Source organism: Phoxinus phoxinus (genome assembly GCF_949152265.1).
Source record: "Phoxinus phoxinus genome assembly, chromosome: 18".
NCBI classification, from domain to species: domain Eukaryota; kingdom Metazoa; phylum Chordata; class Actinopteri; order Cypriniformes; family Leuciscidae; genus Phoxinus; species Phoxinus phoxinus.
In genome coordinates this window covers 14,464,636-14,489,118 of record NC_136893.1, presented here as the reverse complement: position 1 = coordinate 14,489,118, position 24,483 = coordinate 14,464,636, and the positions used below count along the sequence as shown (strand labels likewise).

Sequence of the window (24,483 nt, the reverse complement as noted above, 5' to 3'; positions counted from 1 at the left end):
ATATATTTTTTATACACTCTAAAAAATGCTGGGTTGTTTCAACCCAATTTTGGGTCAAATATGGACAAACCCAGCCGTTAGGTTACATTTTTTAATTACATTTTTAACCCAACGTTTGGGGTTTGTCCATATTTGACCCATAATTGGGTTGAAACAACCCAGCATTTTTTAGAGTGTAGATAGAGGACCTGTGAGAGTTAATAAAACAGGTATGCTGTCCTCATATTTTGGCAATGCTTCTTCAGATTTGTTTTTATTGCTTAGTCTGAACCAAGGAACTGCTTAATAAGCTGGTATAATTCTTGATAAGTGTATAAAGGAGTTTAGTCAATTTAGGAATGTGTGAGTTGGAATGTGACAGTTTGTTGCCTCCGGCATGGCCTCACTTACATTTCCTGGTTCTACTGGTTTGAATCAGCATCCGCCCACACTAGAACAATAACCTCTGAAGTCCAATTTCTGAGGGTTTGTTTGAAAATATGCTGTGGGAATGAAACAATAAAAAGTAATAGAGTTTACGTACCCATACATATACACATACAGTATCATTAGACCTGAAGAACCACTTGAGAATGTATTCAACCACAGAATTCTTCATGCAATAGCTAATCATCATTAAGACACAAAGAGGGAGGCTAGAACTTGTAATTACATTTGTTATAATGTAATATTCTTGAGCAATCTGCATGTCTGACAGTTGGAAGACTGGGATATCAGGGATTCAAACCCTCACAGGACGAGATTAGGCCACATTCACTTGTGCTTCTTTGATTACATAGGGAGTGTTGCTCTTTTAATTTGATTAGATCATATCTCACACCTTAGCAAACCATATGTCACACGTGAGTGACAGGTTCACAGCAAATACAAATGAGTGTAATGCTGCTCCACGCTCAGAAATACCTTATGCTCTTTACATATATTTATGTTTCTAAATTATATCACATTTTTATGGAAGATTTTGTAATGTTGTTTAACTGTACATACTGTACTAGTATTACTTTTATTATTTTATTAGTTTTAACCATGAATGTAGATTTTGATGCTGATATATTTAAATAAAAATGACATTTGTAAATTCTTCATCAGCCCATGCCTAACAAAACTGGAAAAGTAAATACCGGTAACAACATTTTGTTTTGTTATGAAAATGGATTATTTAATTAATATCATAAAATGTATATAAAAAAGTTGTTTTTACCCCACAACATTTTCATACGGTATTATTATTAATATCGTTATTATAAAAAATACTAAAAAAAACACAAAACATCTAATCAAAATAAATGTTTCACCATGTTTGTGATTGTCTTCTTTTTTTTTTTTACTGTCATATAACTTTTTAATTACACAGACATTAATTTACAGACATCCTAAGTGTATTAATTACTTAAGTGAGTGAATAATATAATCAGCCAGTAGTATTCAGAGCATGTCCATGTCCAGACATGTTTGGCCTGACCTCTTCAGGCTCCATTCAGACTTTAATGCTCTTTCATCATAGTGTTCAAACATTCAAATCAGTGCCATTTGCCCACTATAAGGTGCGAAAAACTACACGTTCCCCTTTGTCATTTAGGCTTTACTTAGTGAGAGGATCTCACGCAGAAGGTGTGAACTTCATTGCTCCAGTCCCCTGTCCTCTTCTCCCTCCCTCGTCCCTCCCTCCTCTTCTTTGCTCACACACACACACACACACCTCACTTTATCTCCACCCACTGACACACTCCCTCTCTCATACATTCCCCTCTCGCCTGTCTGCTGCTTCAGTATCAGTCTCGTCTCTCTGGTGAACAGACACACACACTCACTCACTCCAGGGAGGCTGGATTACAACAGGGGTCACTGAATTATTAGTCTAGCAGACAGATACACCAACGCTTCTTTCATCGAGGAGATACACACACTATCCAGGATCAACATGGGGAGTAGTATGTCATGCGTCCCTCAACACAACTTCAGGTTCTCCAGCAAGAGTTTCATACGCAGGAACAGGTAAGAACCATGAGAAACTATCTTTGATGTTTTGGAAGTATGAAGGCATGTCATGCAAACTACAGGGAAGTCATGTAAATGTTCTGATGTTTAATGTGATTTCATGAGTTTGATATTAAATTGATATGCCAGGAGTTGCAGGAGTCTGGAAATTAACAATATTACTGTTCAAACACTGCAAAAAAAATGTAAAAATGTCTTTAAAACAAGAAACATTCACTTGAAAAGCAAAAAAACCCAACAACTTGTGTATACGATATTAATGTGCACGATTTGTTTTCAGAGAATATATTTTGACTTATTTATCTTACCCCATTGGCAAACTTTTTAACTTAACTCAATTTTATATAAATATAATATAATAATGACTTAGTATGTTTTGCCATTTTACTTCTTAAATAAAATGTTTAGTGATATTTGAGACAAAATACTGTAATATAGACCTATTGTAGCACATCAGATGAACACGGATTGGCAGTTTGAATTTAGCGGTGTATATGATGCTGTCTGCAAACCTCATTAGCTCAGTGTCAGGATCTCGCTTCACACACACACACACACTGACTGATACACTCATCTGCTAATAGAATTCACTAGTGTAATGAAGTTAGATCTATTTCTGTTTCCAGAGTAGCCTTCAGGGCAGGGAAGAGTTCTCAGGTTTCGTGGGTTTTTCAAAGAATTGGGTTTATCCTGCACAGAAAGTAATACTATTGTGCTTGCACTGCTAGTGACAGCGATCCGAACAATTTACTGCTGTCAAATTTGGACAACTTTTCTGACCATCAGCCAGTAAAACAAGCAGTGTGTCTACTTAAATCAGAGTGTTTGTCCGTCGTGTCTGGTTTGCATGCGCTTTGAATGTATATCGGTGGGTTCAGTTAAGGTTCAGAGTCCTAGATCATAAAAAAGCCTTTGTATTACTGCAAACATATCAGATCAGAGTTCAGTGTAGCGGGACGCGGCCTCTTTTAAACCCCGGACCCCTATCAGATTTAAAATAAGTCCAATGAATGATGGTGTTTTTAATGAAAACAATAGGTGAAAAGGTAATGCCTCTTACACGGTTACAAAGTTGTCCCTGTCAAACTTTCATCACTTTTACGAGCATGTTCTGTGTTACAAACTGCCTACAACTTGCATTCTTCAATGGAATGAATTCTCCGGATGCCAAACACGTCCATCACTGAGCCCTGGTAAATCACCGATACTTCCCATTATTGTCTGGGTGAATGAGCCCAGTGTTGTTATGCTAATTGCATTCAAAGCAGAGACAGATTGACAAAGAGAGAAAAGAAAAACACGGGAGTCTCTGAGGACGTCTCTCTCACCGAGGATGACTTCCTCGCTGACACTGACTTCCTCAGCTTATCGTTGGGCAGGAAGAAGTTCATTATACAGATCTGACACTAATGATTATAAATGAGGGTCATGGGTAACAAAAGGCATTTCATGAGCGGGGCATTGTGGCTTGTAACATAAGCTTTATTGTTTTTTCTCTTTAAATGGTGCAGACAGAGATGTTAAACTGATATGTTGACTAGTGCAGGAGAAGGAAGAATGGACGTGTAATGGTGATGTAATCTTTTGTGTGGGACACTGAGCACTGAATCTTTACAGAGAGCTTGACTCAAACTTGGTGTGATTAACTGATCATCCTGAGTCAAGATAACCCTTATGTGGGGTCACGTCCATCTTTTCTTATCCCACAACCCCCCAGACATGTCTAACTAGGGTCTCTTGTTTTCTGAGCAGCAGCCGTTTGTTCCGGAAAAAGTATCCACAGGAGGGACAGGAGAAGTCCAACAGCATCATCAACATTCTCTGCACCGTCACCCCAAGAAAGGTGAGGAACTTCCCAGCTAATGCTTTCCTAACGTTCCCATTAAGTTATGAAAACGTTATTTCCAAAAGTTATTTGAACATTCGAAATGTCTATTTATGTTTTTAGAAAGTTTTTCTCCGGTCATCCTAGAGTTTTAAAAATGCTAGCAGAAAATGACCAGAAAACAAGTTTATGTTCAAAAACACTTTTCTGGTATTTCTACTCAGTTATGAAAATGTTATTTCTAAAAGGAGTGAACATTTAAACTGCAATTTTTTTTATATTTTAAGAAAGTTTTTTATTTATTATTCTAACTTCTTTTTTTAAATAGTAGCAGAACGTTATTAGAAAACAAGTTTATATTGAAAGAATGTTTTACATTAAGTTTTGATTTTTAAAAAAAAGTTTCTTAAATGTTTTTTTTCAAAATCCGAAACTTTCAATGTTCACAACTTTTGTAAATAATGTTGTCATAACTTAGGAAATATTTTGCATTGTATTATCATAACTGCAAGAACGTTTTGTTTGCAACTTTAAAAAAACCTTTGCAGAACATTATCCATTAGAGTTGCGAGCACGTTCCCTATTAGGGCTTTCACATAAAAGTAGTACATATATGCATATCTGATATTATTGAGAAAAAGAACTAACTTTTATCACTGTGTCGACATAGGAAATGTCACACAAAGATCTCCAGACGATTGAGAACATCAAATGGGACCCTCCGTTCCCCTACGACCCAGCTAGTGGATGGAAGAAAAGCAGCATTAATGTGAAGAACTATGGCAGAATGATCCACAGCTCCAAAGTCCGCTTCCGCTTCCTGCACTGCCAGGTAAGACACACCGACTCGCATCCAAAACATATCCAAACAAACTACACGCAAAACACTGTTGCCAAGAATAATCATTCAATAAACCACGCAAAACAGACTTTCAGAAGATGATTAGGTGGTCTGAGCACACATGACGTGTTTTACTCACTCTCTATGATCTAACACACAGCAAACAGGTGGAAGATACAAGATGTCACATAGTGGTTGTATGAATGACGTACATACGTTTGCTGATTAATTGATGGAACTCAGGCCGTGTCGGAACACGCAGGGATGTGAGGTGTTGTGAAATGGTGAAGTGTTGCAGAGATTATCTAGGGCAGAGCGCACTGATCAAACCACTGATATATTACACATTGGCTCTGAAGCGTGGGAACCGCTTTGGTTTGATAACATGTAGTCATACTGGGGAAAGAAATGAAGGTGAAGGAAAGAAAAATAACCCAACACAGGATGAGGTCAAAAGAGAACATACCGTTCAGTGGTGATATTACAGTTGAAAGGAAATGTTACCTAACAGTATTAGTGATAATGGCATCTTCTGTAACGTGGTAAAGTACAGGCCTACATCAGATGAAAGGAAATGAGCTGTCCGTGATAAATCAATGTCAGTGGCTTTACACTAGTCTTTAGAGCAAACGAACACCTCTCAGGACGGTTTCACAAAGACACTTGATTTACACAGGATATTTATATGAATACGATTGCTACACTTAACTTAGCTCATATTAATGCTGTCTCTGGGTGAAATGCTGCATCTTGTTTAGAGTTTGCTTTCAACGTGACCTTTGAAAATCTTGCTATTCAGGCTAAGATAAAAAAATAAAATAAAAACATTTAATCCACCAATGTTGTTGAATTCAAGCCTTTAAAGCAGCATTACCCAGAATGATCCCTCGGATTGTGTTGATCCTGAGCTGATGGAATGTGTGTGTTCTTTCAGGATGTGCATGACTGCTACCTAGACCTGTTCCAAACCCATCTCCATTTTGTCTCCAACAACACAACTGGACTCACATACCAGGTAAAATATGCACCTATTAATTATTTTTTTTACAATGCATACCATAGGCCGAAATGTCAAGCTCCATATATAGCCATGCTTCTGTCATTGCCTTAGACACTAACCATCGTTCGAGTCATATGGTAACGAAGACGGAAATGACAGGATTTATGGGCTTTATGATGATGTAAAATGTGTCACCTCTCCATGCCAAAAATGGCACACTAAGATGTGTAATTAATCATAAAATCTGTCTCGTCTATTGTCACCTGCATTAATCGGTCAATGAGTCACTGGGAGGCAGCCTGGTAATAAATGTTTATTATCAATGAAAAAACGTTGTGCAATACTGAATATGTCAGTGACAGACATCTAAAATATTATAAATTAATATATAACAACATAATAACATTTCTTTGTTAAAAAAATAATCTTAAAACGGTCTATTCATTCCCAGGTTTAATTTATTAGATATTATAAGATATTGTATTTTATAAAAAAATTTTTTTTTAAATTTATTTATTATTTATGAAGTATTTTTGTTGTTTAAATAATAAATAAATACATATAAAAATAATTTTGAATCCCAGTTTTTCAATGTAGATTTTTTACTGGCTCTGTATATAAAAATGTTCATTTAAATCACTATAAAGGCAGACTACTAACGTTTTTCTCCCATGTGTTTTTGTTATTAAGGGAACACTTCCTCTCAAAGAGCTCACGATTTGCAAGGTGCAGACCAGGAACAGCTTTGGTGATCTGCAGGAATTTGCATTCCAGATAAACGGTGAGAGTTCTTGATAATCCAGGGTTGAACAAACAGGAAAAAGTAGACAAGAAACACAAGATAAAACAACAGGGAGATACAGTTACATACGGTAGATATAAAGATTTTTATTACTACAATCCTACAGGGTTTTTTTTTCCAAAACCCGGTTTTTCTCAGTGTTATTTGAGGATGGAATTTGTGACTCTCAACCCGCCGGAAAACAAAAGATTGTTGAGGCATTCGTCGTAAAGCCACACTATGTAGGCCCAAAACCACTTCCCATGTTCGGACATTCCAGAGGTTCAAAAGCACTAAGACTAACTGAACCCTCCTCCATTTGCCACTAGTCAGAAGAGAGATAAATTGTCCTTCAAGGCCCCCCTTGTTATACGACAGGTGCGCCTGAACTCGCTCAGCTGCGGAGCTACGAAGGCCCTTTCCCTCGTCACCTCTCCGGCACAGTTAAAGCACTCCACATTCCAGAGAGCTGGACCTGAACACACAAGTTTGCTTATAAAAAGTTTATGAGAATTTACCACATAGGAAAACATTGACTTTATTGCTTTGTCACCCTGAGCAAAATCTCGGAAGATGAGTCAATGTGGCCGTGATTGAATGAAAAAGAATGAAAGCTTAACCGTTATGTGCTGTTAAGTCCCATTCTCCAAATTACTGAATAAATCTCCTTATTTGCCACAACATCAAATCAGATGAGACTCACTGTTTTAGGAAAGATGATGTCTTTGATTGCTAGGAGTGAGATTTGGGAATCTATCAGGCACGTCACTGGATTTTCAGTCCTGACTAAACATCGATGTATTCAGGGAAAAAAAGATATGTCTTGCACATGAACACATGCTTTTGCTAAAAAGACATCACACTTTACTGGAAATGACTGTACAGGGCAGGGCAGGTCAGGTCAGAATTGCGGATATCTGCGCTGATAAAGGCTGGAATGTGGGTCTGATAAAATGGGAGATTCCAGGTTTGATGCTTTCTTTCAGAATAGCTGAAGGGACAACTGGTTTACTGGAAATGCATGACATGTTGTAATGACAAGAGCTTTTGAAACAGATTGTTTGCTTTCAGGGTCAGAAGTGTCAACATTGACATTTTGACATGAAACAGAGCAACGGTATCCAGACAAATGCATCTATACTTAAAAACAAGAGATTTACCAAAATATTCAGCAACCTGTTGCAGGCTCCTAAAGAGATCCAGATGGTCATCTGACCTAACCTCTGACCCTTGTCTTTGACCTTTGTAGGGGTCAGCCTGAACCCTATCATCGTGTACTGCTCGACAGAGGAGGAGATGAACAATTGGTTTGGGCTTTTGAAAGAACAAATCGAGGCTAATGGCGGCAATGCAATCGAACCGGAGACATACACAAGACTTAAGGTATGGCATCAGAATTACGTGTATTTGCTAAATGCCAAATGAAAGCATATTTCTGTAATGAACATGTAAAAACGGTGTTAATTCAGGTCAGAGTGACTAATGCTGGTCATTATCCTCTGGGATTTCATCAAGGAGTGGTTTCTTTTGTGGTCACCTTGACTGGATTTGAAAAAGACATGTTGTATTTTCTGTTCTGAGTCTGACGCATGCTATTGCGGCAAGTGAAGTCATTGAGCAAAACATCTGCATCCCATAATTAGCAAAGCAATGGATTTCTCTGAAATTCCGATACTGATGGCACTCTATCTCTCTATTCATGCCTGTTGTTTCTTGTTTTGAACATTGATTTAAAGCCAATATTGTCTCCAAAGGTACAGTGCTCAGAAGAGACCACAGTGGGAAAGGAGGAGTTGAGGAACTCCATCAGTAAAGAGCCCATCTATGAGTGGGAGGGCTCACAACGAGAGAGTCTAGGGCCCATCACTTACGTCACGAAAGTCAAGCTGCAACACATGCCATGTCAGGTAAGAGCTCTCCGGGATTGATTAATTATACAACCTAAAAAAGATGAAAAAAAATTTTTATGAATATATCTGCATGAATATAATGGCATACAAACAATAACATAACAACAACAAGAATATATATATTCACTCTGAAAAACCATTGAATGAATTGTTTGGTCTTAGCATGAGGAGGGTCTAAATTCACTTCCATGTTTTCTTGAGAGGAGCAAAGCAAGCTCAGTTTACACTCAAGGCATGGCCACTTTCACACCACCCTCATTAGTCAACGTCTGCCTGGTATCAGCAGGTCTGCTTGAACAGACAGCATACAAACACACACATGCTAGTTCATACTATAGGTATAGGACTGTAGTGTGTGTAACCAAATACCCGGTGTACGTGTGGCCAATATCTAAACATGTTTTCCGGACAGCGAGGGAGGGTGAGCAACTGATAGTCCTTCTTAAGTGTACTGTGAGAGCGGAGAGGGTTTGCTTGTGAAAAGGGTGTGTAAACCAGTTGCTTGCCTCACACACTTCACTTGACTCACCCAACAGCTGTCTTTGAACACACCCCGAGGAGCCGAGCTAAAACACACACTCGTGGACGGTTGCTGCAAGACCTATAGGCCTACAGTGCTTTACACACTGCTGTGCAAAGATAGTCAAAAATTGTTGATATTATAGCAAAATAGTTTGTGTCAATCTGACTGTCCTACACACACGCGCATTAAACTGTACAAGCCACGTGATGATTTCAGCAAACGCGGCTTCGTTATGTCCAGGGTTGTATACGGCTGTCGGCTGGTAATGTCATTTTTCAAACGTTGGTTTCCAACTGTGGATGTTACATTGGCAATGTAAAAAAGTTTGGCCTAATATATCGTGTCATTTACACCGTTTTGGCCAACAGTTGTCGCCTCTAAACAGTGAATCGTTTTGCGAAGCAAAGTTAAATTGGTGTACAGTTTCAAAAAGCTTCGTTTTGACATGAAATGCTTGTTCGACTTGAACTAGCGATGCACAGACCGATCGGTGAATTACATCAAAGTACCGCGAGAGGGATTAGAGCAGACGGCTCCTTGTGCTTTTGAATCGCTCTCGCGGTACTATGACGCGGTACTTTGATAATAATAATAATAATATGTTTAATTTATATAGCGCCTTTCCCAAGCTCAAGGACGCTTCACAATAACAGTAGAGAGAACAAACAATAATTTCAAACATGAATGGACACTTTGATGGCATAAACCGATCGGTCTGTGCAGCGCCGTTTCAAGTCGAACAAACCTTAAATCATTCACTCAATCGATACGTTCAAACACACTGATTCACTTAGGAAGGAATCAAGTTCATAAGTGAGTCAATGAATCATGTCAATGAATCATTATGTCAACCAATTCGTTAAAAAAAATTAATCGTCACAGATACGCACAACGGGCTTTGGAAATATTTTTGTTGGTGAAACAAAAATAGAACAGTATTTGCAGTAATGTGTCTAAAATAAGTTACTTAATATTAGCTTCTTGTCTGTAAAAGCAATAATAATTGTGATTAACGTTACATTTCTGTCCGGCTCACAGGAGCAGTATGATCGTGTGCTGGTGTTGTACCCCAACTATCTCATAATTCTGTCGGAAGAGAGTGATGGCTTCTTTTACAAGGTAACTCGATCATTTCATTTGCACAAATGAATACAGCAGCAACTCTGCATAAATAATTTAGTGAATTTAGTGATGCACTCTGGAAATAATCTTGCAATTATTTGCAATTGCAGGGCAAACTTCCTCTCAACATGATCACAGTTACAACTCCCTGCCAGGACATCAAACCTAACACGTTAATGATTGAGGGTAAGTTATAACTCAAGTCTTTAATTGCCGGATGTTATTGTACTTGGCACAGATCTGATATGTATGTGCCATAAAGATGAGTGTAAACTTTGTGCCCTGTTTCTGCACAGAATCTGATGCATATCTGACTCTAACTCTTGTGGGTTTCGTTGCTAGGGAAGTTGATAAACCCCATCATAGTGTCCTGTCTGGACAAGAGGGAGTTCCATGACTGGATCCAGTTCTTCAAATGTGCTGACGTCCCCATCCTCAGCCCTCCTCCCCCTGTGTATGACATCATTTACACTCCAACACAGAAACAGGTGAGCGATTGCTTCCATCTTGGACATGGTGTCGAATATTTTAGATATTGCGTGTAAATGCTGTGAGATATTCACTTTCTCTGTTATTCTCAGGCTCAGGAGTTTGACAGGTGGAGCAGCAGCAGCCACGGAGTTACTGACCCATTAAGGCAGTCTCAGGACAAACGCAGATCCCGTGATCTCCAGCTGCCTAGTGCTGATGACAACCCTGTGTCCCCCGGTTACACTGAGCCTCTCTGCGTAAGTGTCTATCCCAACAGCCCAAACCCATTAACATCAAGTTGTGAACATGATATTTGTCCAGCTTCAATGTGTTATAGGGAAGTCTTCCTAGGTGAACTGTTCTTAGAATTTTTCACAGTTTGATTTCATATCTGGTGTGAAATTTGGGTTAGGCTGGCGGTTATCTACAGATCTAAAATATGGGGCATTATTCATCAGAATGACTTGCATGTTTATTTTGGAGGAGCAGCACATGTGGTTGTGAAAAAAAAGATCAGCAGTGTTTCAGTTGATCTGTTAATAATTAACTTGTGTGCAATCAATTGATCTTGTGTTACCACATTCAAGACTCTTGTGGATTAGTACTGAATACTAATTTACATAGTATCAGTCAAAAAGTATCTATATTATATTCTTAATTCTATTGGTTCAAATGTTCAACTCTTAATTTGTTCAAGACAAAATGTAGGATTTTATCCACTAGAATTGATTGGATAGTGGTATATCACAACAGAGGCAGACTATATGCAAATCTGATAATCACCATTTGGTTATTGGTTAACGTTATCCAAAAGCTTACATGGCCTCAGTTACATCAACGGAAAAAGGAAAATAGTTTTAGATAAAGACCAAGTCACAGTATTTAATTTTAAATGCACCGATGAATCACTCAAAACAAGACCAAACACTTGAAACACAGGCTACTTTGAAAAGAATAACCAGTGTGTGTCGTTAATATTATTTATACTATTATAATATTGATACATTTCTTGAATGTGTTTTTATTTGCATATTTTCAGTATTCATTTTTAATTTACTTTTTAGTCATTTAATCGTGTGCCTTTGTCATTTTTATTAGTTTTTCGCAGATATGTCTTATATTTACTTTATTTCTTTATTTCTTTTAAATTTTAATTTATTTCAGCTTTAGTTTTACTTATTTAACTGCTATTTAAACTTGTTTTATTTCAGGTAGTTGCCAAGGCAACAAGTTTTCGTGATCATAAAGTTAGTTGTAATCTGGTAAATGAGTGTGAGTACAGTCCAGTTAATCAGTTTGTGTGTTGTGTGTGTTGGTACAGTTCATTTCCAGCAGGCCGACCTCCTCAGACACTCAGTACTCCGCTCACCTGGGCAGCAGGAGCAGCAGCTTCTCCTCTCGTGTCAGACCCGTCCCCGAGCACCACCCTATTTCTCTCCACTACTCCTCCCCGCCACAGTCATCCTATCTCGCCCCTGAAGGACCCATGTCACCGGTTTACAACATGCCGTACAGTTCTGTGCACCGCAACGGCCCTGTTCAACGAATCGAGAAGGCACCACTAGTCAAGGTATCAGAATATTCCTCACCAGATGCCCAGCTTAATGTTTAGTTATATTTCCTGTTCTTCAAAAATCAGTGATAAGCGTCAAGCGTGATATCTGCATTGCAAATGACTATTTTAATGATTTGCTTACAATTTCAGAAAAGGAATGCATAAAAACATGCGTAACTTTTTCATCTGTCTTTGTTCAGTCAAACAGCTGGAGCACGCCACAGACAAACGTCAAACACCAGCTCTTTGTTCCTCATCGCCACTCGGACTTGGTCTCTCACCGCAAGCCTCTCTCGCCCCTTTACGACGACCCCGGCACCCCCAGTATGTACCCTCTGGAGGAGAGCTCTGCACAAGCGTCGGTAAGTGGGTCAGGTTATCAGATCCGCTCTCTCACTTGACACCGCTGCCTTCGGTGACCAAACACCCAGAGTCGTTGATTTGACGAGCTAAAGCCATGGAAAGTCCCCATAGCCTACATTACTAATTGATCCATTCAGATGCATAATGGAAAAGGCTGCTGAGCGAACAAGACAAAGTGTTATCCTTCGAAAGTCGGTGTTTGAGACAATATTTCTACATAGAATACAGGTTTACACTTGTCGGGTTTCATTCAACACAGATTTAGGTCTAAATCCTTTAATCGGCTGACTACATCAGGTTTAATTCACTATGCTATCTTCTAAATCTCACAAAGTGCATGTTTTTCTGCTATACAGCACTCTTCTCGGGGCTCTGTTGAGCAGTCGTACCCTCCTCTCCTTCCTTCCTCCTTCCGGTTGTGCACCCCTCCTCTTGGGCGGAAAAACAGACATGTCCAGGCCCCGGAGCCTGAGGAGGTCAGCAGCCAGTGGTCGGATGAGCTGCGAGCCCAGGCGGTTTCCAGACTGAAGATGCTGCCCGCTCCAAACCGACAGCCACAACACAACCACATCTCTCAGGTAATGGGACAGTTGTAGGTTTCCTTTCAAGAGGCTTTTTTTCTTCTTTATGATAAAAGGATAGTTGTATCACCCTGACATTTTGGACTTAATGCCCCCCCCCCCCCCCCAAAACATTTTTAATAATTTTAGTTATGTCATTGTATGTATGAATTGGATTTTTCAATGTACACTACCGTTGGAGTCGGTAAGATTAATTAATTTAATCAAAAACACAAAATCACTTCAGAATTAATTTTATGCTGATTTTGTTCCCAAGAAACATTTCTAATTAGTATCAATGTTGAAAACAGTTGTGCTGCCTAATATTTGTGTGGAAACTGTGATACAATTTTTCAGGATTATTTGATAATTATGGTAGAAAGTTAAAAAGAACAGCATTTATTTGAAATATAAATCTTTTTGTAACATTATAAATGTCTTTAGCATCACTTTCTGTCAATTTTGTGTCCTTGCTGAATAAAAGTAAAAAAAAAACTTACTGAGCTCAAAAATATTTTTGTAACTTTATGTAGCCATAAAATGGTATAAAAACGATTTCCTATTCTTTGTTTTTTTTTACAGAGAGGTTTCTCAGGTCACACTGTCATGGAAGCGCAGCAGATGTCTTACTGTTACTCACCTGGTAAGAATTTTTGGCATGCAAAACTTAGGAGGCAATTGCAGCACCACAATAGTGCACTGATAGGCATGTTTCACGGACGTATATACGGAACTAGATATGCAAGATATGCACAGCAATTTGCATCACCAGTTTTGTGACAAGTTTTGTTTAGCGTGTGAAATGTTGACCTAGATCATGAGTATTTTTTATAGGCTGGTTAAAATAATCCAAATGAATTTTGTTTAATCGTATACACTCTTACTTGTCAGGATTAAACTCACCATAGGGAGGAAATAATCCATGGTGACACGTGCACACAGTATACCAGACTCTCACGGCACAGCTAATAGGATGGTTTTAGAATGACCTTTTCCAGCACACACACACACACACACACACTGTTTGATGGGGTGTGGTGGTCCAGGCAGTGGAAACAAGAGTGCAGATGAAGGGGCATGTGTGTGTGTGTGTGTGTAATATGGCTCAGGGTATTTTAAATGACAGCACTGCAGGTGGCACATGAAGGAAAGACCAGCGAAAGGACAGATTTACCACCGAGAGTGATTTAAAGCTCACAAGTGGGAGATCCTTCAAGACATCTCAGAGCCTTTCTGTGAAAAGAACACAACAAACGACACGACGTTAGATCTTAAATTAGGGCATGAAGTATTTACATGGCTCAGTTTACTGACTTCTAAACCTTGGCATGCGGATTTTGATTTAAATACAATTTTTTTTACATATCGCAACGAGATCTCTTCTATTCTCGCAAACTCGCATGATATGAGATCACAGCAATAGCAAACTACAATGATCCAATCAATTCCCGATTAACAAAATCTGTCCCGACCTACATTTTTTTTCTTGTTCAAGAAGCCATTTCACTTGGATATACATCACAATAGGGAAAAAAGACTAGCGCAACTTTCATGCCTACTTTGAAGTTGTGATATATCACTTGTAGAATGTCCCATATACACTAAAAATTCTAAAATAAAATAAAATCACAGATAAAACATTGATATTTCTATAGTGAATATGATTGACTGCTTTTAGGTATGCTGAAATCGCAGTTTGTAATCTATTATTCAAAATTGTGGGAACTCTGTAACATTTAGTAGAAAATATTCATTAAAATACTTTAAGATTAGGAATTCATATTTTTTTGTCTTCTCACAGATGACTCTTACCTTCAGCCAGTAGAGCCAGATGACCAGGAAATGGACTATGATAACATATGGGAGTTTGACCGGGATAATAGGATGATTCAGGCCCTGCCTGGAACTTCACCACACCGGACACTGGCTTACTTTGGAGCTCAAGGCCTGGGCGCTATGACAACACAGCAGAGATGGTCATAAAAGAGAACAATGGGCTTATGCCCGTCCAGACTTGCACACATAGCAGACTAATCAAAGCCACACATGCACAATGGGCATGTCTTTACCAGGGGCCGGCATGCCCGAGTATCAGGATATTCACAGTTTGTTTATTCAATGGCTCAATGACATATTTTTGCACATGTAATATCCTTTAATTCTGTGGTGATGGCTTCACACTGCTGTATGCATTCGGTACGAACAAGTGTGATCCGTTTATGTATATATGAATATAAGAAAAAAATACTACATTTTTTCAAAGTTAGTGTTTATGTATATATTAATATAAGAAAAAAATACTACATTTTTGTTCAAAGGTAGCATTTGTGTGTTTTTGCATTTAGTTTAGTTTGTATCCTTCGTGAGTCCTACAGACCACAGGAAATTGTTGGTACATGGATATTTTTAAATACCAAATGTAAATATATTCCTTTTTCTATTTAAGTAAATTTAAGTTTTTATTATTATTGATTATTATTATTATTATATTTATACTTATTTTTTATGGCTTTCTACTATCTGTTCAAAAGATCTTTTGTTGTATGGATGTCAAAGGTATTCATTGTTTATGACAAATAAACAGTAATAAAAACAGCTGTAGCACTGCTTTAGCTGTCCACTTTAAATATGAATGTGTGGTTTATTTTTTACATTTTTGAGTGACTTAAATTGTAGGCTATTTTTAAAATAAAACAAGTTCTCTGAACTCCTTTACTCTTGTCATGTTGTGTATTACATTTAAATTAGTATGGCTAAACAGTGACACATGTTTGAAAAACGTAATTTTACAGTGTGTTGGAAATTATGAATTTGAATTATGAATGTCACATAGGTCTCTGTCAGCATGGCGTATATTGTGACCTCAAAAACTATGGGAAGGGACTTTGGTGACCTTTACCTCAGGGTTCTGGTGCCATCTGCTGGTAACATCTAGAAGTACAACCTAAATGTCTCGGATTTTTTTTTTTTTTTACTTTCTCCAGAACAGTTTGAACACATCTCAGTTTCTACTGCACAAAAACTGTAATGCATGATCATTCCCCTCAGTTATAACAAATTTAATATTTATCAGGTTTTCTGGCACAATCATAGTACAATTGTTTGTTCATCCCCCTCTTGTGACCAAAATAAGTATTACTATATTAACATACAAGTGTACTGACAATGCTTTCAAATAAATATAATTTTAGGTACAACAGACAGACAAATACATTTCCTACATTACATTTAAAATGGGGAGCACCATATGAATGACATTTGAACAGATCAAACTTGTCAGATCTGAAGTGATGTCCTCACATGGGCATATTATATGATTTAATTTTTATATGGTCTATAAATACACCAAAATAATTTGGCACAGCAAAAATTCCAGTATCTCAGTCAGTAGTATCAAACTATATGAACTGATTGTCCATAGACATTCGCTCTTCCATTGAAAACTCTCCACTGTTACACCTAATTCCACACGTCCATCTTCATTATAACACTTCCATAAGCATCTCAATATCAAATATTAATCAATATATACCGCTGCTCTCGTCACAACAGCATTCACTGCAAACAGTGAATCCACAATATCTCAAAAAGGGCTTTGGTCATTTCATTAACAATCAACATTCCTTTTTTTTTAAATAATCGATATGCAGATAACTGATATGTTCATACACTAAATGTCTATATTATAAACACTACTGCGACCGGTCTGAAGTCACAGCCATCTGTGTAAGCTTATCAACTGATTCATCAGCATTAAAGGCACACGAGAGTATTGATCATAATATATACTGAGAATGATGGAAAATGCCCTGCATGCACATTTGACATTCATCATCAACACCCTTTTGGATTACATGGAAAAAGGGTGATGTGACTGAAATCAGATCTGGAGGCCATCAGCTATGGAGTTATGCTGGCTCTAACTGACGCAAAGGAGTTTTTCCAGAGACCTCCTCCCTCTCGTGTCTGCGCAGGTATCGTATGGCAGAGAATGCACTGACATTCGCAAGAAGAGCTGAACAATAAAAAAGCAGATATGTGTCATTATGGATTATTATGAATCACATTCCTTAATTCTTTCTTATTTTGTTGTGACGCAGAGCATTGTATCAAGGCAAGAGGCTTAACTATTCCTCTGTAAAAAGCATAACATTCTAAGTAAAAAACTGTCAAAACACACCTGAACGACTAAAGTAATCGCTCACTTGAAACACTCACAAAACCATAGCAAAGACTATGAGAATTAAAGCAATTTATGTCAAAGTAATAAGTATATTCATGAAACAAATATAAATACCAGCTTTCCAGGTGTCTGCTCCTGAGCCTGTCGATTTCAGCACCCAAGAGGCAAAAGCAATACAAACCAAGCACATGTCTGCCTGTTTTAGAGGCAAGAATGGGGCATCCAACCCTAGAAAAGAGCCATTAAAAATCAGAACAACAGTGCAGCATCACTTAATAATCAACCAAAATAAATCAATCATTTTCATTCAATAACAAACTGGCTTTTATTATAAAAGGGTTTATATAAATTAGTTTCATTATGAGTAAAACTAATTCACTGAGAGTTATACACTATGGGCTTATGCCTTAGGTTGGTAGGATGTCTCCTTATTTGATCATATAAATACAGTAAAAAAATATGATTGAAACTTAAAATAACAGTATTTTAATATATTTTGAAAACAGTCATGTATAACTGAATATTTTTTTTGTGGAAATGTTTTGAAATTTTGTGAATTTTTTTTTTCAGGTTCCCTTTAGATTTATTTGAAATAGAAATCCTGTAACAATGTAAAAGTCCTACTTTTGATCAATTTAATGTATCCTTGCTAAGTATCCTTTTGTGTGTATTATATACACTGGTGTTGCTGGAGTTTTCTCTATTTTTACTTGCACTTCAAAGTGAAACATGTTCAGAAATTCTGGCACACTGCAGATTTGAGAAGCTGCCCAGCATGAGTGTAGACCGATTCGCACGTACAACCATTCCTACGGCTCGGGCAAGGCTCGACATGTGACTAGATACTCTCAGTCAGCAGATATTGACTTAAAAGGGATGAGAGTTGACTAACATATGACTAACAGAGATAATTTCTGGAAAATTTTGTATGTATGCTCTCCTTTTAGAGTCTCTTATGTCTGATATTAAAGGGAACAAATAAACCCTTTGAGAAAGTAGTGTTCAGTTTCAGTGTGTGCAGAATGACGTGTGGTAGAAGTTCTTACTTGGATCAGCAACTACTGTCTGCATCTCCTTACACTTCTTCTGTTGCTCAGCCAGCTGCTGGAAGATGCAGTTCTCCAGGTTGAGGAGCAAGGAATCTGGGAAAGGGCTCCCATCAGGGCCCAAAGCATTAATTGGTTGAATGATTCCTTTGGGAAATGTCTTTACGGGAACGAGCTCCCCAGAACATGTCTTCTCTTCAGGGATGGTAAAACCTGTGCGTCGAACTCTTCTAAATGAAAGAGGGTTCGTCCAGAGGAAGTCGCTCTGATCTTCAGAATAGAAGTGCTCATACATGTCAACAGGATCATGGTTGGGAGACTTATGGCCATACTGTGTCACTACCTTGATAACCGTGTTCTCATTCTCATCATCTTCATCAGAATTCCCAGGGGAATCTGGGAAGAAATAGTCATATGCCTCTGGAAACTGAAGGTTTCTGTTAGCCAAGCGGGAGCAGGTGAAAATGGGAACCATTTTATCTCCACCTGACTCTTCTACAATTGGACAAACAAAGCTTCCAGCATCAAAATCTGAGAAGAAATGGTCATACGTCTCAGGCACAGAAGTGCCCGTTACATCAAGGTAAGAAGCAGCTATGTTGTCTGCACGAGACGCACAACGCTCAGGTTCATCTTCACCGAAGAGATACTGCATTATTTCATAAAACGTGATACCACTGGTTTCCACTTCCTCTTCATCATCAGACAAGCTCTTTGAGCCTGAAGTATTCACATGGTAAAAAGGATCTATAAAATCATCTACCTCTGAATGGATCGAATGCATAGAGGCATTTCTCAGTATTTGCCTAATTGGTTGAGCATCTAGAGCTTGCAGGTTCTGCACGCTAATGTTCTTATACATTCTCCTGAAACACTGTTGAGCATTAGCCGTGTAGAGATGTTCAGGCAGAGTGGTTTCCGAACTTATGAACACCATTTCTTCACCTACAACCACTGGATCTGGATCATTCTCCCACATCACACCACAAGAGTTAGGGAACTCACACGACTCGTCCTCTTGCTTGGAAGAAAATGTGGTTTGAAGCTGTTCAAGGTCTTCGTCTAGATCAGATATGTAAGACATGTCTCCACTTAAGCGGTCCGGCTTAGAGTCGTCAGGTAGTGTAAAGTAACCAGAGTCTCCAGCATCTGTAGTGTCCGCAATGCTACTATCCTCCGGCTGGGTTAAAATACTGGTGTGCTGGGTGTTACCAATTTGCCGTAAACGCAATATGTCATTGATGGTTAGCTTCTCCATTTCATTCCAGAAGGATGACATAGCATACACAGGGCATGGAAGATGATCTGCAGCATCAAGAGAAACACTCTCCAGATCTTTGGCTCCACTTTTCGACTCAGCTGAGGAAGTGTACTTCATTTCAGCAAGTGTGTTATGAGGCAACTCTGAAACATCTTGTGTAGGACCACGTATGTGTTCACTAGATCTGGTAGACTTGCCACAAAATAGTTGTTCACAACTGGCTGAAACAGAAACCTCATTAGCACTGATGTCTCTCTTATTGTCTGATTCATCTGAATTCTTTGGCTTTATGGGTGAGCCATTCACATTTAATGCCTTACTAGTCTTAGTTCTGCTTTGGATCTGACTTTCATCTGTTCTATGATCAATATTATCAGACATATGTCTCTCAGTCTTAGCATCTGTCTCACTTAAAGGTATATTCGTGTTTATTTCAATGGTTTGAGAGGCCGAATGGCTTTGATATTCTGAAATGTTAACTTGAACACATGCTTTCTGTTTTTGAGGAGTATCCTGTGAACAACTAAATGTTTCTGGACCATTTCCATCCGAACAAGATTCTACTCCATCTATGTTCTCAGTTAAGGACAACAAGCTTTCTTTGTCTGAAACTTCTACCATATTCCTTTTGCTTGACATGGTTTGTTCATTTTTAAATACTGAACAGTCAGTATCATTTCCTAAACAGGATAAATCTTTGTCCTCAGTCAATTTAAAAGAGACTATGGAGGAAGGAGGCTTTGTTGAATCAGCAGCAATGGAAATGTTAGAAGATAATAAGGATTTCCTCTGACATCCTGCACCAGAATGATCACTTAGAGGTGCTGATCTGGTCTCTCTAATACCGGTCCAGCTCTCTAAGTGTACAGCAGGATCAAATTTAAGCATATTTAATCCACCTTCTTGTAAATTCAGAACTTTATTTATCTGGGGTAATGGAGGAATCTCTGCTTTCAATTGCCCATTGTTTACAAGAGACACGTCATGCATGCTTTTGGAAATAGTATTAAAGCTGGAGTGAACAACTTCAGGCTTTGAAGGTATGGTGCCTAAATTACTGATAAAAGATACTGGCAAGCTTTTTAAAGACTTCAAATCAGCCGAAGCCTCCATGTCAAACATGTCTCTAGGCTTTAAAAGATCAGTATTTTGTATTGTTTTAATTCTTTGAAGTGATATGTGCTCTGTCTTCCAGATAGTTGCAGGAAGGCTATTCATCTCTTCTCTCTGAATGAATCTCTCTTCCTCTGATTCACTTTGATGGATGTGGATCTGAGCCTCACATCCTGGTTCTACTGGCTCAACACTCATTCTCTTCTTCTTTCTCCTCTTTCTCCTGAGATAGGAAGGTGACACTGGGATCTGACTGATTGCACAATCTTTTGAGTCAGAACTGTTTCTGGTATCCAGCTGAGTAATATTTTGTCTTGCTGGGATTTGTTCTGTCATATCTTTCCTATTTACCATAACCATTTTCTCTTTGTTAGGTTGCTTTGTTTCAGGTTTCAGCTCCAAGTCTTTGCTAAGATCACCACATCTTCCCTGTTGCTCCTGTTTCATTCTTACTGTAATTAGGGGAGTTGACAATGACTTCCCTCCAATGAGTAGCTCAGTGTTAGACTTTGATGCATATTCTTGTGCATAAGCAGGTGCAGCTATATCACCCCAGGTATTAACCACACCCTGCTTAGTGATTTCACCTATAAAACTGGCCTCATTTTTGCCAGATGGACCAGTATCTAAAGACAGAATATCCTGCTTATCAATCAAACCCTCCAGATGGCCTGCCTCCTCACTTCCCCAATTAACAACATGGCTTTGTTCCAAGGGCTGTTCATTTTCTGTGACACTTTTTAACTGCTCAAAGAACAGATTGACAGTCTGAAGGTGCAAGTCTTCCTCACTGCCAGAGAGAACCTGCTCCGGACTACGTATTCCGTACTTGCTGAGGTAATTATACACAGGCGAGCCTTCAAAGTCTGGCGGGCCATCAATCTGAAGGTCTGGATCAGGCTCTGTGTCCACAACCGGGGTCCTGTTTAGAAAGTGGCAGCCCATCTCATCAATGTCACTCATTCCTGAGTCCTCTCGACTGGCAAGCACCGGAGAGAGCACGTCACAGTCCTCGCACTCCTGAAAGAAACAGTCCCAGTCTTGGTCGGAGATGTGCACGCTGTATTCAAAGTCATCCATCGTGAATGTATGATACACAGACGGTTCTGAATCTACAATTTGAATGAATTAATCAGTCAGTGACATGAATACGTAGTCTGGCAAAGCAATTGCACAAAAATAGGGTCATATTTGAAAATGCAAAAAATGGGTGTTTTTATTGGCAGCATGGGAATGGCACAACCAGTATCAACCGAAAGCTAATTCATCTAAACATCTATGCTAGTCTTTTTTATAAACTATGGCTATATGCTGCAACCACAAATTGTGATACAAAACTTGTCAAAAACACAATACAAACTTCAATTGCATACCATATAATTGCCATTATTTGAAGCTTAAATGTATATATTTTGTGTATGAAATAAAAACAAAACAAATATACTGTCATATTCACATAAATAATGTGAATATGAATCCCATTTTCAATAAATAGCGTATTTTCAAAATGGTACATCAAGGTACAAGGTAAAACACCAATTTTTTTTGTATTATGATTATTTCGTTAATATTTTTTACTCTATTACCATTTTTTATATATAATCTAGTAATATATATTTGTAAGTTGCATGCATTAAAATAATCGGCATAACTTTGCATCAGGTAAAAAATAATCTACATACACTATAGTATAAATGAAAGGAAATGCAATCTGTTATATGGCCTCAGATGATATCAGAATCAGTAACATTGTATTGGAGAAAACAATTTTAAACAAAGGAAAAATGTAGAAACTACCTGGTAAGTGAATGGTAATTAATCACAATTAATTGCACAATCAAGCACAACTTTTTTGAAAAAGAAAATGCTTTTCAATTTTTTCTTTATTCTATTACTGTTAAAAATGCATGGGGAACCAAGTATGCAGAGTCCATTACATTCCTTCACATTTGAGATTTTTCTTTGGTGTGCACACTATTACCAAACTAATACTAAACTCAAAGCAGAAATGTGTACAGTACCTGTTCAATGGTGTGAAAGTGCAGGAGTCCCAGAGCAGTTAGCCTTTCACACCACTTCAGTAGTTTAAGGCATAGTGAATGCCCTTTGAGTGTCCTTCCAAGTAAGACCGCTACACCACAGGCACTATGATTTGTTATAAATAGAACAGTTACACATCACGTAATACACGCAGTCTCTCTCTCTGTGACCCTACATGCTAGTTATAATATAAATTTGAAATCTGAAAAAAAAAAAAAAAATAGACATAGTTATCTATTATAAATTCTACAAAATAGTCCAAATTTACCACAATGAAATGCATTAAAATATGAAACATTCTAGTATGGGTGGTCATATCATTTAAAAGGTTTCTATGTTGGTGCAAGATTATGTTTTCTCTTCTTTTCATCAGTCTTTTTAGTTTATGTTGCTGTTTTAGATCATGTTTGGTGTACTGCACAGTTGTTAGTTATTGTAACATGAAATTATGTTATAATAATACATGTATGCGTGTAAAATCTTTCCTTTCATTTTACAGTGCCGTCTCAGCCTTTCACAATACAAATTATATTGTACAATACCAAATTGTACGCTTTTGGTATAGGTTTAGTGAGGAAGCCAAAGGATTGCATTGCCTGAAGTCTAAAAGGTTTAATCAGCTGACACGGTGGAGGACTCTCAAACTGGATGTCATATGATTGTGTCTGTTGCCAGCCTTCTGCTGTGATATCATGTGTGTATGCAGGATCTTCTTTCCCACTGCTTAGAAACAAGCCATGGCAAATGCCACTCACTCAAGGTATTAATGTCAAAGTCAGAACACATTCACATTTTGATCATTTGACCCAGCCGTGATGGTCTGACTCCTCACCAGTGCTTAAAATATGTGCTGCATATTGCGCAAGGACAGACAAAGACACTAGAAAACCAAATCATGCTTTTGCAACAAATCCACCAAGAAGTAACATTTAACAATGATTTCAATTTGAGTAAATAACATGAATATATGTATCATTTGTACAAAATTGCTCATGTTGGCTCCTGTCCAGTCCAAGGCAAATGGGGTCCGAGGTCAGATATTAAGATTATAAATGTAGACAGTAGGATTAACTAATCTGCACAATTTGCGAAGTGCTATTAAGTCATTATGATATTAAGATAGCACATGTCATTATCTCATTATCACATCTAATCGGTGTCTCATGCCTTCTGCTCTTCCTTCATTCACAAAAGTCTGCACAAACTCCATAGAGAATGAGGACGAATTATAGCACAGTTTTATCATTGTTTTACATGTTATATTGCAGAAATTAAATGTGAGAACGAAAGACTGCATCAAATAACAAGTCGGTGAAGCCCCTTATCTTTCATAGAAGGAATGTTATTGGAGTCTTTCTGAAGTGAGAAGTTTGCTTGACATTCAGACCAACAAAACCCACTTTGCATTCACTCTTTTAATTATTCATGACCTTTATACATTTGATTCTGGCTTCTGTGGGAAAACATTCCCCCCACCAATTAACCAACCACAGACCGGGCGCGCTGCCCAGTGAGGTCCTACACTATCAATTCATCAGAGCTTTACTGAGACAGAGGGGCGAAAGCCTTGTCTTGTGAGTTTACTGCACCTGGGGCGGTGGGCTGTCTGAACGCGGGTGGGATTCTGTTTTCATCAACAGGATTAAGCCCAATAAATCCGTTTCTGGGATTAAGATTGGGATCTGTTTGGACTACTTAGCGGTGGCTAATACAGTGGTGTTTCTTCTCTAATTGTTCAGCTGTTTCAGCTGCAACTATTCATCGCATGACTTTTCAATCCCTTGTAAATAGAAACACCCAGGTCAAGTGACAGTTTATCAACAAAGCATGGCATGGCATCTCCTCTTCAGTTACGCATGTGACAAAAGACAGTGTTATGGTATTTCTTCGA

General features: G+C 38.2%; 2 protein-coding genes across 2 annotated transcripts; one reads left to right on the top strand and one right to left on the bottom strand.

The window, feature by feature from the left end:
- Positions 1-1,736: 1,736 nt before the first annotated feature.
- plekhn1 (pleckstrin homology domain containing, family N member 1) lies at positions 1,737-15,572 on the top strand. The gene is made up of 16 exons (XM_079589652.1): positions 1,737-1,995; positions 3,751-3,841; positions 4,494-4,655; positions 5,599-5,679; positions 6,355-6,445; positions 7,695-7,828; positions 8,200-8,352; positions 9,917-9,997; positions 10,111-10,186; positions 10,343-10,488; positions 10,582-10,728; positions 11,793-12,041; positions 12,227-12,388; positions 12,746-12,967; positions 13,532-13,592; positions 14,751-15,572. The coding sequence occupies exons 1-16, from the start codon at positions 1,922-1,924 to the stop codon at positions 14,930-14,932; spliced, it is 2,112 nt and encodes a 703-aa protein (XP_079445778.1). The 5' UTR covers positions 1,737-1,921; the 3' UTR covers positions 14,933-15,572.
- A 543-nt stretch (positions 15,573-16,115) lies between these two features.
- perm1a (PPARGC1 and ESRR induced regulator, muscle 1a) lies at positions 16,116-22,703 on the bottom strand. Its single transcript, XM_079589651.1, has 4 exons — positions 22,574-22,703; positions 18,179-21,664; positions 17,247-17,360; positions 16,116-16,964 (listed from the first exon to the last, which is right to left on the bottom strand). The coding sequence occupies exons 2-4, from the start codon at positions 21,630-21,632 to the stop codon at positions 16,858-16,860; spliced, it is 3,675 nt and encodes a 1,224-aa protein (XP_079445777.1). The 5' UTR covers positions 21,633-21,664; positions 22,574-22,703; the 3' UTR covers positions 16,116-16,857.
- Positions 22,704-24,483: the final 1,780 nt, after the last annotated feature.